At 45.0% G+C, this 16,297-nt stretch overlaps 7 protein-coding genes across 7 annotated transcripts; 3 read left to right on the top strand and 4 right to left on the bottom strand.

Moving 5' to 3' along the window:
• Positions 1-214: 214 nt before the first annotated feature.
• On the top strand, positions 215-1,588 carry L199_007007 (uncharacterized protein; the record flags this gene model as incomplete). The annotated part of the gene is made up of 5 exons (XM_064892704.1): positions 215-643; positions 697-781; positions 854-1,177; positions 1,252-1,352; positions 1,415-1,588. 5 exons carry the CDS (start codon positions 215-217, stop codon positions 1,586-1,588), a joined length of 1,113 nt encoding a protein of 370 aa, XP_064748776.1.
• A 354-nt stretch (positions 1,589-1,942) lies between these two features.
• L199_007006 (uncharacterized protein) lies at positions 1,943-2,841 on the bottom strand (the record flags this gene model as incomplete). The annotated part of the gene is made up of 2 exons (XM_064892703.1): positions 1,943-2,341; positions 2,434-2,841. 2 exons carry the CDS (start codon positions 2,839-2,841, stop codon positions 1,943-1,945), a joined length of 807 nt encoding a protein of 268 aa, XP_064748775.1.
• Positions 2,842-3,355: 514 nt separating this feature from the next.
• L199_007005 (uncharacterized protein) lies at positions 3,356-4,051 on the bottom strand (the record flags this gene model as incomplete). The annotated part of the gene is made up of 1 exon (XM_064892702.1): positions 3,356-4,051. The coding sequence occupies one exon, from the start codon at positions 4,049-4,051 to the stop codon at positions 3,356-3,358; it is 696 nt and encodes a 231-aa protein (XP_064748774.1).
• Positions 4,052-4,881: 830 nt separating this feature from the next.
• Positions 4,882-6,159, top strand: L199_007004 (uncharacterized protein; the record flags this gene model as incomplete). Its single annotated transcript, XM_064892701.1, has 5 exons — positions 4,882-5,097; positions 5,234-5,335; positions 5,416-5,517; positions 5,613-5,788; positions 5,865-6,159. 5 exons carry the CDS (start codon positions 4,882-4,884, stop codon positions 6,157-6,159), a joined length of 891 nt encoding a protein of 296 aa, XP_064748773.1.
• Positions 6,160-6,391: 232 nt separating this feature from the next.
• L199_007003 (uncharacterized protein) lies at positions 6,392-9,070 on the bottom strand (the record flags this gene model as incomplete). The annotated part of the gene is made up of 14 exons (XM_064892700.1): positions 6,392-6,561; positions 6,624-6,805; positions 6,863-6,933; positions 6,984-7,021; positions 7,086-7,248; positions 7,302-7,313; positions 7,370-7,533; positions 7,610-7,667; positions 7,733-7,775; positions 7,843-8,003; positions 8,073-8,246; positions 8,307-8,504; positions 8,558-8,643; positions 8,719-9,070. The coding sequence occupies 14 exons, from the start codon at positions 9,068-9,070 to the stop codon at positions 6,392-6,394; spliced, it is 1,872 nt and encodes a 623-aa protein (XP_064748772.1).
• An 850-nt stretch (positions 9,071-9,920) lies between these two features.
• Positions 9,921-14,200, top strand: L199_007002 (hydroxymethylglutaryl-CoA reductase (NADPH); the record flags this gene model as incomplete). Its single annotated transcript, XM_064892699.1, has 6 exons — positions 9,921-10,832; positions 10,919-11,030; positions 11,163-11,633; positions 11,689-13,592; positions 13,661-13,734; positions 13,810-14,200. 6 exons carry the CDS (start codon positions 9,921-9,923, stop codon positions 14,198-14,200), a joined length of 3,864 nt encoding a protein of 1,287 aa, XP_064748771.1.
• Positions 14,201-14,800: 600 nt separating this feature from the next.
• Positions 14,801-16,268, bottom strand: L199_007001 (uncharacterized protein; the record flags this gene model as incomplete). Its single annotated transcript, XM_064892698.1, has 4 exons — positions 14,801-15,233; positions 15,343-15,441; positions 15,642-15,911; positions 16,018-16,268. 4 exons carry the CDS (start codon positions 16,266-16,268, stop codon positions 14,801-14,803), a joined length of 1,053 nt encoding a protein of 350 aa, XP_064748770.1.
• Between the last annotated feature and the right edge of the window lie 29 nt (positions 16,269-16,297).

Genomic DNA, 16,297 nt, shown 5'->3' with positions numbered 1-16,297 from the left:
TGTAAAGAGCACGAAGTCGGTCAACATTTCATCCACTTGATCGTCTTCGCAACTTCTCCACACGACGTTAAAGCACTTCAGCCTCATCTTACGTAATCAGTCTTCCTCACCGGTTTAATCGACGTCGAGACCATATAACAACGAGATGATTGAAATTGCTTTGTTTTCAACTTCTGTCTTCTACATCAGCTACTCAATATCGAGAGGAAGGGTTATGGCCCCCTATACACCACTTCACGATCGCCCACCTTGCTTTACAAGCTTACCAACACCTCCTTATCCCCGTGATCCTCCTACGCCCCGATACGCCTCTCCTGACTTGAACCCCTCCATCCCCTTTCCTTCGCAAAACATCATGTCATCCGAGTCGGAAGCAGACTACAGTGATTCACATCAAGTCTCACATAGTAATGGAGGAAGCTCAAGTTATACCCCTAGAGTGAGAGAAGATGATTCCGGACCTAGTAGGAAAAGAGCACGACCAGAGGAATACCAGGAAGATTATGCCCCACAGTATGCTCAGACGGGATCGAGTTATATGCAATTGACAGGATCTATATTCAATATATCTCCTCGAAATCCATTTACCAGCGTTGTGGGAGACTTCATCATGGCTAGTGCTGCAGGACTCGATAATATAGAGGTGAGCACGGTATATCATTTCCTCGATGTCCCAAGCTAATGATTGTGGGATAGATCGAAATTAAATTAGGTATACTGACTGCTCCTGACCATCAAGGTCCTTCAAGGAGGATACGACTGCCAACACAAAGTGAGATGAGTGCGTGTGTTCTACTATCAAAATCCTATCTGGGAAGAGTAGTTTTGGCTCACATTGGGTCAATCTTCCTAGTTGTACCACCAGACTACCCTCTCGGTCCATTCCAGTCTACAATGCATCCTCAGCAGCATAAAACGCTCAACAACCTTCTCAACCAAGCTGCGCAATCTTCCGTCAATCTTGCTCCACAGCAGGGTAGAGTGAAGTTCTCCCGATCGAAATTGACGGATTCGTTTCATGGTGCAGGGGGTCGAAATGGGAAAGTGAGAGTGAGTAGGAGTAGAGAAACAGGCGAAGTGGTAGAGGTGGTCAAGAAGAGACGAGTAGCAGATATGAACGTGTATTGCCCTGGTGCGGCGTTCGACTGGAGGATCAGTGTCAATGTCGAAGAACCATGTGAGTAACTCTTCAATAATTTCATATACCTCTCGAGGTTGGGCTCAATATTGATTGATCGATGAATGGAATAGGTGAGATGCCCGAAGGACCACCATCGATGACAAGAGATAAAGATCGGGCTACCTATAGGCATCAAGTCTGTCAGGTTGATTTGACGCATGTTATGTCCCGAGTTAGTTCCTACAATCTTGCTTTGTGGTAGAGGATTGAGCTGACACGCTCTCCATCTCTTAGGAGACTCCTCAGTCACGACCGATATCATCGTTCGAACTCGAAATAGAAATATTGGACGTTCCTACGTTATTGGCCGAAGGCTCCGCGGGATCAGATCGGTTTGATGAGATACTACAGAATGTCCTGGACACAGCAAGAATGTTGGTGAAGAATTGTGATCCAGCACCTCAGTAACAACGAAGACTGTCATGTCGTAAAATCTATATGTACTCAAGTCGTCCCCAGATACTATCTTCCAGCCGACCGAAGCTCAAAAATTACTTCTCGTACTGGCGATGGACTCCCTGGCTGGGGTCGATTCAATCTATGAACATCAAATAGTTGAAGGAATGTGAACGAAGCAGTGCAATGCATATAATCGTTAACATCAATAATGAGCCGTGGTTTGTGAATAACCATCACACTTCCAAGATATAGGATGATCTGCATCATGCATCTTTGGTCAAAGGTGATTATTACGTGTGTCCATCATGTCGGGATGCAAAGAGCAAGACGAACAACGTCAATGGTCGGACTCGTACTATTCCTTCACGCAAAGGTGAGATCTATCTCCTCGAATACTGCATCTTCATCCCAATTGTCACCATCTGCATCAGCTAACCCAGACATGGTGTTGGTATCTCGATTGCCGAGTTTTTGGTATTCTCCACGGATAGCTGTATCTTCACTCTCACTGACTTTGGTATCGCTTTGACTAATCTTGTCCATCGTATGCAAGTCATTGATTGATGGTGGGACATAATTCTCCAAAATGCCATATTTGGTAAGTTCTTCCATACATTTAGAATTCATCGAATATACTCCACATCCGATCCAAGTTTTCTGCAGCTCATCCGCCAAATCGACCTGATTATTTCCACTTCCCTCTTTCTTAGTCATATAAGCCTCCGCAAACCTTCTCAGATGACTTCGTCGATTATCAACCACCTGGGTATCAGGGTGGGGTCTAACATAGATACTTGGATAAACAACTTGATCATCCGAGGTCCCACAAACCAAATATCCTACCTCCGTCTTACCAGAGTCTTTATCATGTTCAGCGATAGAATGATTTTCTTGAACTTTTCCAAAGCAGGTATCACCGATGGGTCATCTGTCGATCGAAATTCGTAATTTCCAAAAGAAAGTATACTTTTGAGGAGGTCGACTCTTGAGTCGACGTACTCTTGGACCGTGGCATATTCGTTCATTCGAATACCGGTATCTACCAATTCATGAAATCTGCTTTGTACTTTATTTCCATGATTTTCGATATCTTTCTCGGTGAAGCGACCTCTAAATAAAGATGACTTGGATCTTAGTACCAGATGATCTGGAGTATTCCTCTTCATTGAGAGGAATGATCTGACTTGTCGAGATTTGCAGGGCTCAGTGTAGACGTGGTATACTAGTGTCATCGGGGAAGTGGCACTTTGCGAAGAGGACATGATGGGCAGATCAGAGTTTAGAATATTCCGATAGGTGATCCCAATGGCAATGGGAACAAGGAAAGGTAGTAAAGTTTGAGAACGCTTTCGTTGTGGTTTATATATAGACACTCTGTCGGCCTACCTTCTGGAGGCACTTGAGAATCTAAATACCCATGAAAGGACGACCAGTGAAAGGATCGCATCAGCATTGAAACGAAAGATACGTATTGCCTGACCACGTTCCTTCGATTATACAAGTAAATGTCAGCCTCGTAGCGTTGCATCTTACAAGAACGGTCGGCTGCACGATAGCGTCTCCATTGTTCGTGGTGTCCAACGAGTATGTCAGATAGGATGGTGGCGAGTCTTATGAATGGCTTCTTATGGTTTCAACACAGCTGCTGTAGCTGCCACAACAAGTGGCACTGTGAATTATCAGTAGCAAAGGATCATGCACTTCACTGCCGAAGAAACAGGCAGACCATGTATGGAACAGACTGTCTACTGAACCCGTCCCTTCTAGTCTATAGGACTATTTCGTCAACTTACGTTTCCAACTTCTCAACCGATCCTTGAACGATTGTTCCTTACTGGATTGTGTGATCAACCCATGTCGTTCCAACTCCTTGAAGTCCTCCCAGTCCATCGACATGATGTTCATACCAGGATATTCTTCTGTTGCTGTTTCGTTGGCTGACCATGCAGATATATCCTCCGATTTCTTCAACTCTTGAGCCAAGTCATTCATTTCCCGTAAGTTTTCTTCGGACACCTCGCTAGCAGGTGAAATATACACACCAGCATCTTTGATGAGGTTCATCGACCCGTCCTCCACTGATGAATGAGTAGCTAAGACCATCACAGGAGCTCTGACACTTTGGCTCATCTCGGTCAATTGATGAAGAGACTTGACTGACGATTCAGTACTCATGGGGATGGTGACGCAATAATCTCGAGAGAATTTCCAGGGTCTACGAATAGTTGAAATCGTCTGTTCTGCGAAATGCTTAGCTGATTCTTCATTGGGAGCGTACCTTCCGCTCTCTCTTAATTTCTGTTCCACTTGCGCTGCCAGTGTTAGACCCGCATTGGTAGTCTCCTGGCATGATCCTCTGTGGACCGCCGAGAAGAACTCGATGGTGTCGGAGGTGGGTTTAGCGTAGTAGAATACCTTGCTTTTGGTGTGAGTTTTACCATTTGGTAGCTTGACGTGTAGATCGTGGGACATGGTGATCAGGATTTAAAGGCGACAAGGTCAATGAAGTATGTTCCTTTACAAGAGTATATAGATACATGTATTTTGGATTTGCATCTGACAAACATGTGGACATTCTCTCATTTATATTACTCATGTCCGGTAGGATGCTAGTGGCCTGAAGGCGCAACTTGGAAGTGAGAAAGGATGATCAGACCAACCTTTCATCGTTGGAGTCAGAAGCTTTCGGGAAGATCGCACTCACAAGTGCTTTGAGAGACAACATAGTACAATATGTATACAGTACTGTATTATGGGATGTGATAGTGGCGGTAGTGCAATTACTGCAAGTTCTTCGTCAGATGGTGCCTCCTTTATAGTCCCAACGGTCTTCATGAAGAGGTTGTGAAGGGAGGGAAGGCGTTTGCTCGTAGTATGGTGGTTTGTCTCATGCCGAAATGACCAAAAGAACGACCTATAGTGGAAAGGATGACTCATTGCAAACCCAATGCCTGCTTGAAAGGATACCAAATGTAAAACTAGCGCGAATACATGTGGCACGAAAGAGTGACAGAAATAGTCTACAATAATTGGCGTCTCAATCATCGAAAACTTCAGAGGTGAAGATGTCAACAATCTGTACAGTGGATCATTGCCAGTTGGATGCTGTGAGTATACTGTATACTAGAGGGGAAGAGAAGAAAATTAGGAAAAATAGAATATCGTGAAGCGAAAAAAAAAAAGCAAGAAGAAGATAATAATATTTAAAATAATTCAACTGTGATAAAAGCAGTCCGGTACCATCACTTGAAAGCTAAATCATTCAATCCCTCAAACACATTGACAATCACACACAGTACGGCATGGCTCCCCTCACCTTAATATGGCTAGCGATAGATCGGGTAGTCGATGGGAAAGTGACCAACTTGAGATCCAAAGATGGTAAAAGAAGATATGTCATACCAGCTTGTTACGAAGATATACGTATGTCGAATAACAGGAATAAGAAGGAGAATTATAAGGATGTGAATTATCTGATCAGGTCGGGGAGAATGGCAATGGAGAAGGGTGATGCTCAGGTGAGTACTAAGCTTTACCGAATGGATACATTCGGAGTACTATGTTCACGAGGTAGACCTTTGTCAAAAACCCGTATGGCAGCGAACACCCATAAATGGATACATGCATGTAAGGCTGATACAAGCGAATTTGTAGGTGTTTTATAGAATATTCTGTCTGATGTCAGAATTGAACAAACGTAATACGGGCTCGAGTGGCTGTTTTAGCTCAAGCGACTTGAAGCACCTGAGTTATGATGTGAGTACGTCCTCCAAGATATACATACTCCACTTCCCCTGCCTGTATTCTGATGATCTTTGCGCATGCTTGATACATAGCATGGTAAGAAAGAATTATCAAAACTGGTACGATCCGATCAGTCGTCTATGAGACATATGAAGAATTACGCTTGGTTAATGGAAAGTATCATACCTTCTCCTGTAAGTTCGATTGAAATCAAATCCGTCCTTCTCGATAGGTATTGAATTCCGAGCACTTCAGGGGACTGATACTGAAGTATCGACATCCTCTTCAGACAGGAGGATTCCGCTTAGGTACAGGAACGATCTTCATGGCGATCCCATTTCTAGGAGCGTTACTGACAGCATTGATGAACTCGATGGTCTATATAGGGATTGCCACCCGAGTCTCAGCTCCGAGATGGTTAGTTACAGAGATCTTCTTACCTCTGTTCTGGGCCGTTTTCTTCTCGTAAGTTACAACTTCCTCTTTATCAATAGAACAATCTATCTGTTCAGTATAGGTGTTGACTTGGGATGTCACAAAGATTCATCATGCCCTCTTTAGGCGATCTACCCGCCTCTCGGATTTCACCATCCCGTCGAGCAGCCCGTAAAGTCAAATACTGGTTGAAGCTACGTACGATCACATCACTCGATGAGCGAGATCCCGAAACAGGTTTATGGATATCAAAGCATATGGGTAGTATCTTCCCGAATTTACCGGATGGGGATAGATACGCTTGGCGGTATAGCGATGGTTTGAGAAAAGAGATTTTTGGCGATGATCTGAAGCATCTCTATAAGACTAAGATTAAGAATAGCATAGAAGATAGAGTGTGACGCAGGTTTGGTCATTGAAAACGGTAGTGAATGCGACGAAGTGCAATTCGGATAGGATTTGACAGAGTGCATGATAGTCTATACCCACTGCATGAATCAACTATATATATAGTCAAAGATGCTACTTAAAATGCGCATAACAGATCAGCTAGTTTTGAGCGGAAAGGAATATCAGTTGATCCGTCCGTACATCTTCCGAAGTCACAACGTATTGGCCGTGATGGAAGATGCATCATTCCAAAGATCCCCACACAATCTTCCCACCTACGATCACCCCCTTGACCTTAACGTCCAGAATCTCATCATCGGGAATTGTCATCAGATCATCATCCCAAATGACCGCATCGAACTTTCTTCCTGGTGTCAACGATCCGGTGATATTCGAGAACGACGCGTAGGCACCTATATGTTATCCCTATCAGTTTCAAACCCCAATCCTGAAATCAAGTGGAAGCTGAACTTACCATCAATGGTCATTCCTCGCATCGCTTCGATTCGTGTCAATTTCTCTGAGGCGTACCATCCTTCTTTACCATGAGGCGATCTGCCATCTTCTGATAATCTAGTTACAGCTGCGTAAAAACCTTTGAGGGGATCTATAGATTCGACCGGAAAATCCGATCCCAGGGTGATCCGCCCGCCGTGGCTGATACCCATCTTCATCCTCAGTACATGTCAATCCTTCGAGGAACTGCACACTCACTTGAGATAGCTTCGCCATGCATAAGCCCCCTTGATACGTTCTGGGCCAAGTCGATCTTCGGCGTACCACATCTATACGAATCATGAGCCTAGGTGTATTCATCATAGAAAGTGTCACTCACATCACTCGTAGCATGAGTCGGCTGCACACTAGCAATAACTGCAATGTCATATTCATCAGCATTGAATTTGCAGGTTGCGAGAAAAACGAATTTCAGACCTACCTCCGAGTCTCGCCGCGCGCTCAATGTCTTCCGGGGTCATGATCTGAGCATGTTCCAACCTGAATCTGGCATTTCTCCTGGTATCTGGTGGATGACCCTTCAGAGCAGCTTCTATGGCGTCTAGTACAACATGAGCAGCTCGGTCGCCAATCGTGTGTACATTCTGAACGCGTTGTCAGCTTCCACGCGGTTGTCCTTGGACACTTTATGACTGACCACCTGCCAACCCTGAGACAGCAAATCAGCATGGAAACTTTGTCATCTACGAATTCGCCGACACACACAGCATCATACCACTGTTTGATCAGTGGTCCCCATACTTCCTCCGGTTTCAGCATCAATCCCTTCCATCCTGGTTTGTCGGAATAATCTTCTGTTAGAGCGGCACCTCGAGATCCTAATGCGCCATCACCGAAGAGCTTGACTGATCGGAGGATGTAATGTGATTCTGATTTCGATTGCAGATCTGATCAGTACTGGGGTCCATACGACAGAAAAGTACCCTCTGAGCGAGTGAAGCTTACCTTGATCAGTAATCTGTTCTACTTGATCTCCGCAGAAATCTTCGTCTTCGCACTTGAGCTGTGCCAAAATGAGTATTCGTCAAAATTTACTAGACTGTCTGTTAAGCCTGAGGACTAATTTACCATCTGATAGAACCTAATCGGCAATTTCCCTTCCTCGGCCATCCTAGTCGTAAGAAATTGTATCAGCTTGACCGCTTACAACCGCACTACGAAATGTTCGCTATATATACCTTTTCCAAAACGGAACTTCCTTCAAAAACCCTTGTGCATCATGCACTCCTGTCAAGCCTTTGCTCATCGCATCCTCCAGCATTATATTCAGATATCGCTCTCTGTCTTCGTCAGTCCAGGAAGGCCGAATAGCAGTGAGCATGTCAATGGCATTATCGATCTAGCATATCAATTTTTCCGATCTCAGCTGAGGTCCGCGCTCGGCTAGCTGAAGGTGAAAGGAACCTACAAATATTCCAGTTGGTCTGCCATTTTCATCCCTCACCACCTGACCACCCTGAACGTCCGGTATATCGTCACCTAGAAGCTTCAAGATAGCTGGCGACACCCATTCGACGTGGAAATCTACTCTTGATAAGCTGATAGGTAGGTCTTTGAGTACAGGGGACGAATCAAATTCCGCCTGAGACGGAACCGCCATTAGCAGCTGATGGAATTATGAGAGAGCTGCAACTACACTCACTGCAGTGGGAAATTCTTTATTTTCCCAAATATTCTGATCCCATCCCAGACCTTCTACCCAGGCACCCTCTTTCAGAGGATTGCTTTTGACGAACTCCTCCACTTTCCGAATGACTTCCGCGATCGATTTACATCCATGTAAAGGAAGTTGCTGAGAGTGGCCATATATAAGAGGATGGCCGTGCGAGTCGGTGAAGCCCTGTGCGACTGAAAGATTAATCATCGGATAATACCTGCTACATAATAGCTTACCGGAGTCATAGTGTGCCCCTCAGGTAGATATATGATTTTTATAGCATTTAAAGGGTTTTTATCGATGTAGTTACGACGGATCTTACCTGAAGTCCTAAGGCTGCATCAGTCGTTGACATCTAGCCGGCTGATCCCATCAAGTTGAGGATTATCTAACTCACCGAGACTACCAGTCTCCACTACCTCTCCACGATCGACGACAACGCACTGAGTCTCTCCCACTCCTTCATCCTCAGGCACAGTGTAGATGAACTGACCGTCTCTCGAGCATATAGCGTACCTTGCTGGCAATTGTTCACCATGTTTCGCATATGTAGCTTTAGTCTGGTAGAACGTCTGATGTTTTTGAGCGTATACCACGAAGAATCCCAGTATGAGTAAAGAGAGTGAGATGTGAAGTGAACGAGTTGGATGACCTCTACGAGGAGGTGGAGGGTGTCTCTGGTAAGGTGTCACGGGGGTTTGCTCTGCTCTGGAGGAGGGTACCCTACGTCTCAGTAGAGGTTCGGACATCTCTGAATACGCCTTCAATTGCTACCAAAAACAAAACAGAAGCGATGGATCATGCATTTCATCTCAGCTCGTCTTATCTTTCTTTACTCGCGATGTATGTACCCCTTGGACTACCTCCACACCATCGACAACTACTTTCCCACGATGACACCCATATCTATTTTGACGCACGGGTGACCGGCTCAATTGGGAGCCGACCCTGAGCTCTCGCAGCATCCGATTACAGCATGAATCGTAATGGATGATTAGAAATAGAAATAGGGCACCACGTGTATGATCCATTCCTGTGGGGAATTAAACATTTCAATTAGCTTTTGTCCTTTCTGTTTATGCGAGGTTAGTCTGAAAATATCGTCCCATACTTTTTCGCGAAGTGGTCAATCCCCTTGTATCCCTCCCTGTTCTGATCCTCTTATCCACGTCCTATATCAACTCTCGATTCTCTTCACTCTCACTCGCCACCGACTCATCCACCTCGCTTCCCCTCGTCTCCTCAACGAGCAGGGCAACGCATTTTTGACAGTCTCGACGCGACCACCAGACAAAAGTGTATCGGTATTGGTATCGCGGATTTCTCGGATAGGTCGTATTGCGACTACTGGAAAGAGAAATAAAGTTAATCTCATATACCACTTTATTATTGGACAAAATCGCGTTTCGCCGATTCTTGGTCTTACATTATTTGTATAATTCCTCAAACTTTTCTGCTGTTCAACACAACAGAAACGTAGTCATTGGTGCTAGCCTTGCTACCTTGGGATCTCAGTTGGTATCGCCGGCGAAGATACAGATCATCTGAATTACCCATACTTGTCACGCTATTCGACGCCAACGCTTGGATCGCCGCAAGATGGGTTTGCGTACGATGCTCCGATCCACTCTCGTCTCGCTATCCTCACTTTCCTCCTCCGCTCCTATAGAAGTCATAACAACATGCTTCATCCTGGTCACCCTCGTCTACTTCCAGCTCCTCCATGCGATCAAGGGATCGGAATTTTTCAACATCCCCTCTGCCTCTCCACCACCTCGTCCAGTCCACCTCGTCCGTCTATCGCATCCACCACAACTCGATGAATCAGCTTATGGTCTACCCAGCACCAGTTCCAGGCTGGCCAATCATTTCAACACTGCTACACCGTGGAGTGGAGAAGATTGGCAGCCTGTGACTGTAGGAGATTTCAGAAGAGTATTAGAAGCGAATGCAGTAGAAGGTGGATATGTGTTTGATGAGAAGATCGGAGGTAACCCAGCTGGCGAGAAAGCCGCTGTGGTGTTGGTGAAACAGATCGTGTTGGTCAAAGAAGATGAGAGTGAATCGACGGGTCAATGGGAGAATTGGCTATTGAATGATTTCGGTGTAGAATTTGGAGGTTCAAAATACACTTATAAAGATTTATGTTTCGATTGTTCAATCGAACCTACCTTGACTCAGCATCCTTTACATCCATCTCAATTTGTCTTGACTCTTTTCCTACAAGCTCCTACACCCTACACACCGACTCTACCATATCTTCATGGTCTAGGTAAATTACCTCCTTTCACCCCTCCTCATTCCAACACAACTTTCAGGATCCTCACCCCCGCAAGCACAAGTTGGGGCTTTTTACCCAGCTTCGACGGTGCAGGATTATTTTCAAACTTCGGTGATGGTCTCACCCAAAGTGAAAAGGAGGATGAAGATGCGCTATACGGGCTGAGGAATGTCAGATGGTTCGCCTACGCTGTCAGAGCTTTTGGCGTTCGTTTTTGGAATTTGGCAAAGGTGAGCGTACACAATCTTCAGGCACTACATTTCTTGCGGCATGATCCAATCCGATCCGTCAAGCTGATCTTTGTGATGCTTCGTAGAACGCTGATTCCGCGGACATCTTCGTCGTCTTGCTTGGGTATGTGCTGATGCATGGTGTGTTTGTGCACTTGTTCATTGGTATGAGGAATATAGGAAGTTCATTCTGGCTTCGTAAGTCTCACTTTGTCTGGTATCGGATGCGGCCGCCATCGACGACTTGCATGTGACATTCCGTCAGAACAATAGAGATGTCACTTTCGCTGACTCTTTTTATTGTTCTTTATTTTGACTCAACGATAATAGCCGTGGCCACTTTGGTATCATCTACATTCGCATTCCTCGTCGCCCTCTTAGCAGCATACTTACTCAATGTACCAATCGATCCCATCTGTCTATCAGAAGCGTTGCCCTTCTTAGTCATCACAGTTGGTTTCGACAAACCTTTCTGGCTCGCCAAAGCGGTATTACAAAACCCAGATATTGCTCCTGTTCCCACTTCCCCCGAAATGTCTCCTGTAGACGATATCATCGACGAAACAGGTCTTGGACTAGATCTCGGAACTTTGCATAAGGAACTCGCTCCATTAGAAAGGTTACAGAGATTAGCAGAAGGGAAAGTCAGATGGGCTGCACCGGTTGCAGCTAAGAAGATCGTCGTAGATGCTGTAAGAAAGGCCGGTGTCAGAATTGTGAGGGATTATGCTATCGAAATTGCAGTGTTGAGTGTAGGAGCAGCAAGTGGAATCGGCGGTTTAAGAGAGTTCTGCTATCTTGGTGAGCAAATCTCGCCCCCGCTCAGTGGATGTCTCACTGACTGATCATCTACCAGCCGCACTCATTATGGCTGTCGACTGCGTTTTCCTATTCTCTTTCTACGTGGCTATCCTCAGTGTCATGGTAGAGGTCCATCGAATCAAACTCATCCGAGGCAACCGACGTGCTAAGCATCTTCGACGTAATTCAAGTCATGCCTCTCTCAACGCTGCCTCTATCTCACCATCGCCTACCGGTAAATCGTTCTCATCTACAGATGCTGATGGACAGCCTAAGAACCCAATGGTCCGATTGAAGCTTCTCCTCATCGTCTCATTCCTTACCCTACATATCCTCAACCTTTGTACCACTCTTACCGAACAGACAGCTTTGAAGAGACATTCCACCCACTCTGTACCCAATGTCACCCCACGTGCAATGCTAGATCCTCGAAGTCCTACTCTCTCTCCTATGTTGCAGGCATTATACGACAATCAACCTCCCGAGACCGATATGGCTGTCCAGATAATACCCGCAACCAATGTCGTCATGTCAAGCGAGGATTACACCCCTTCGAGAATGGCCACCATCGACCAATTCATGAGCGAGTGGACTCAACTTGTTGGTGATCCAGTTTTGAGTAAATGGATCGTCGTCACACTCGGTATCAGTGTTTTGTTGAACGGTTATCTCATTAAAGGTATCGCATCCAACTCTATGGGCGGTAAAGGGCCAGTCGCAGCTGCTGCTCAAATTCTCGTCGGTGTCTTCGAATCTGCCGAAAAGAGTGACAGGGAAAGGAAAGCAGCCAGTAAATCTGCCACTCCCAGGGGCAAGCTTCCAGCCAACTACACGCATCCTGCACCTGGCAAAGATGGCGAGAAGACACCGAAAGGCGATGAACGACCCAATGGTAATATCGGTCAGATCATGGTCCCGCCAGCTCCCAAAGTTCCAATTATCACTGAACCTTCTCCGCCTATCCCTAAATCCGACTCAAGCTCTTCTCTTCAATCGATGCACTTTGGTCGACGATCCCTGGAAGAATGTATCGACATCTATGCTGGAGGTGTTGGATCTAACAACCTTTCCGATGAAGAGATCATCCTGTTGGTAGAGAAAGGCAAGATCGCACCTTACGCTCTGGAAAAGGTGTTGAAGAATCTCGAACGAGCTGTAAGAGTCCGACGAGCCGTCATTTCTCGATCATCGGTCACCCGAACTTTGGAAAACAGTCTTTTGCCTATGGCCGACTACGATTACAAGCAGATCATCGGAGCGTGCTGCGAGAATGTCGTCGGTTACATGCCTCTTCCCGTTGGTATCGCTGGTCCATTGAATGTCGATGGCGAACTACTGCATATTCCTATGGCTACGACGGAAGGTACTCTGGTCGCATCGACCTCACGAGGATGTAAAGCTCTGAATTCCGGTGGTGGGGTCACAACAGTCTTAACTCATGATGCCATGACTCGAGGACCTGCCATCGATTTCCCTTCTGTGGTATTAGCGTGTGACGCTAGATTATGGATAGATTCCAAAGAGGGATTCAGCATCTTGAAAGCTGCTTTCGACAGTACATCTCGGTTCGCAAGATTACAAACTTTAGAATGTGCTTTGGCAGGTAGGACTCTATATGTCCGATTTGCTACTCAGACTGGAGACGCGATGGGGATGAACATGATTTCCAAAGGAGTGGAAAAAGCTTTGGAAATTTTAAGAGAAAGATACCCGGACATGCACGTTTTGGCTTTATCGGGTAATTATTGTACGGATAAGAAACCCGCTGCGATCAATTGGATAGAAGGTAGAGGTAAATCCGTTGTGGCCGAGGCCGTCGTACCAGGACATATAGTGAAGAGTGTCTTGAAGACCACAGTGAAGGATTTGTGTAATTTGAATATCAAGAAGAACTTGATTGGAAGTGCGATGGCGGGAAGTATAGGTGGTTTCAATGCTCATGCTGCGAACATATTGACTGTGGGTTTTCCTTTTACTATTCACAAGTCAAATGATGACAGGCTGATAACGATTCGTGCTTCGTATAGGCTATGTATCTCGCATGCGGTCAAGATCCAGCTCAGAATGTCGAATCATCCAATTGTATGACATTGATGGAACCGTGAGTCCGATTCATTTGCGGCCACCCATTCAGTCTCGAGCGTTCTGATATACTAAATCTATTATTTAACTTTAGAACCAACGACGGTGCCGATCTATTGATATCATGCTCAATGCCATCGATCGAAGTGGGAACCGTAGGAGGAGGTACGATCCTGTCCCCTCAACGAGCAATGTTAGAGATGCTGGGAGTGGCCGGTGCTCATCCTACCACACCTGGAGCCAACGCCCAACGACTGGCCAGGATAATATGTGCGGCCGTCATGGCTGGAGAACTGTCTTTGATGTCTGCTCTAGCGGCTGGACATCTCATTCAAGCTCATATGAAACATAATCGATCGGCACCTGTCACTCCTGGTGCGGTCACCCCTTTCGGAGGTATCACACCGTTGAGAGAAAGTATGTTAATCAATGGACCTCCTCCGAAGGGGCTGAGTCCTGTCACTGCTACTAGACAGACTTTTTAGAGTAGTTATATTTTGTTTTTGATCTTTTCATATGGATTTTTCGCATTTTGCTTATACATTACACTCACATTCACATTTTACATATACATGATAGTTAGTCAGAATCAATCAAAATCAAACATGGCATATATGATACCCCTTCTTCATGGTTTATGATTCAGTATAGGATTGATATGAAGCTTTGATATTCTATTTCGTATGCGTTCATTTCAATCTCAGAAGGGTAACTTAGATATCCAAACTGAGTTCTTTACCTATCATCTTTGATGTATTAACGGATGATTAGTCTTTTTGTTCTGTTTTGTCTTTATTATCTGTTCGATAGACATTATAAAACTTATTTATATATATCAGTCTGATCAGGTCAGGTAATTAGTAATTATCATTTGAACAAAAATCAAAATGTAGGATATTATCCTTATATATAGTAACAAATAACATGCAAAACATAGGGGGTATATGGGGGGATATGTATGAATGCATTAAGTTGAGTACACGAGATGATGTCCCGTCAAATAATCTATGCCTAGAACCGATATCAGAGTCAAGCCGATTTTCCAGAGTACAGATGATACTGTATACCATGTATCAAGTGGGCCTCTATTTCTTGGTCGTCTTGGTTTTCGATTTGATCTTGGGTGTACCAATCACTTCATTCTTAGCTTTCTTAGCTACGTTGGCTGAACCGATAGTGGAAGATTTCTTCTTTTTCTCCGGTGCAACAGCGTTCGATACCTTCTTTTTCGTAGTCGTAGTCGTGGTTGGCTCTTTCTTTTCTTCCTCCTCTTCCTCTTCATTGGCCATCTCTACATCCTTATTCGATTTTCCTGCGCTCGAGCTCGATCCATCAAATCTACCTTGTAATTTCGAATTCCAAATAGGTAACATGACCGAAGTGGAAGTTTTGATACCTACCGATAAGACGTTTTCCCAACCTTCTGGGATATTAGAAATTACTGATGGGATTGAGGCGAGGAGGTTTTCAAGCACTTGGGAGGAGGAAGAAGATGAGGGGGTGGCTATTCTTATAGAGCTGTCAGAGTGTATATATCAGCATATATTGCATGGTGAGGTGCAAGTCGTATATATATACATACATATATATATATATATCGATAGAAGTTAAAAAGAAGCCAGCTCACTAGGAAGTACCTGTAGAAGGATGGAAATAGGTAGAAGCGATTGCTCGACCTAATTCTGCTTTGAGGTCTTTTCGATTGAGGTTGATAGGTATGGGTTGTCTAAGGGGATTGCCAATATAGTAGTAAGCATTCTTCATCCTTGTTAGTTTCACTTTCTAAATCTTGGTCTCATGGTCATCGCAATCGATTTACTTCTTGGTCATGAATGGAGCATCGTACCTCCATCCGGTATTTTCTTTTCCACCGTGGGGTTTTTTCTTTTCAAGCCAGTGAAGATCGAAAATGAAACTCTCACTCACTTCTTAGCTTCGAAGAACATCTTACCCAACAGTCCCGGCATGAGCGGCAACACCCTCTCATCACATAAGAAAACCTCATGATCCCTCATAAGTTCTCTTCGAGGTTCGAAAGGTTTGAACTTCCCTTTCAACTTTTCGACACCAACCACCCTCGAGATGAACTTTATGTTTTTGGCAGCTAGGAGATCTTTGTATTCCCTCTGAGGGGATTTGGATAGGAGACAGATTGAGGTTGTTGGTGGAGGAGGAAGAGGTGGGTGGGGTAGTTGACTAGTATTCATAACGATAACGAAAGATCAGATCAATTTCTTATACGAAGAAAGGAACCACCAAGCACAGATTGGACTGTCATTGAAATCGAGAGAGGTATACTCACATCCTGACAGGCATTAAACCTTTCCTCGTACTTCCCCTCTTAGTGTTAATCACCAACCAAATGTGATCCTCCTTGGGTAATAACTCTTCTTCCTCCTTCTCCGCTGAGACCTTCTCGTGGTGCTTCAATAAGGCATCGACAGCTTTCTTAGCTTGTTTCTCCGAGAAAGATGAAGGGAGAGGTTCGACGGGAAGTTTCTTGGGTTTGGAAGAGGATGGAACGGAGGAGAATAACTTGATAGGAGGGGGCATCGTGGGTGCTGTTTACGCGATGAGTAGGT

This window comes from Kwoniella botswanensis, chromosome 2, assembly GCF_036426115.1.
Source record: "Kwoniella botswanensis chromosome 2, complete sequence".
Lineage (NCBI taxonomy): Eukaryota > Fungi > Basidiomycota > Tremellomycetes > Tremellales > Cryptococcaceae > Kwoniella > Kwoniella botswanensis.
Note: the sequence above shows the minus strand (reverse complement) of the source record. Positions and strands in the feature narration are given on the sequence as shown.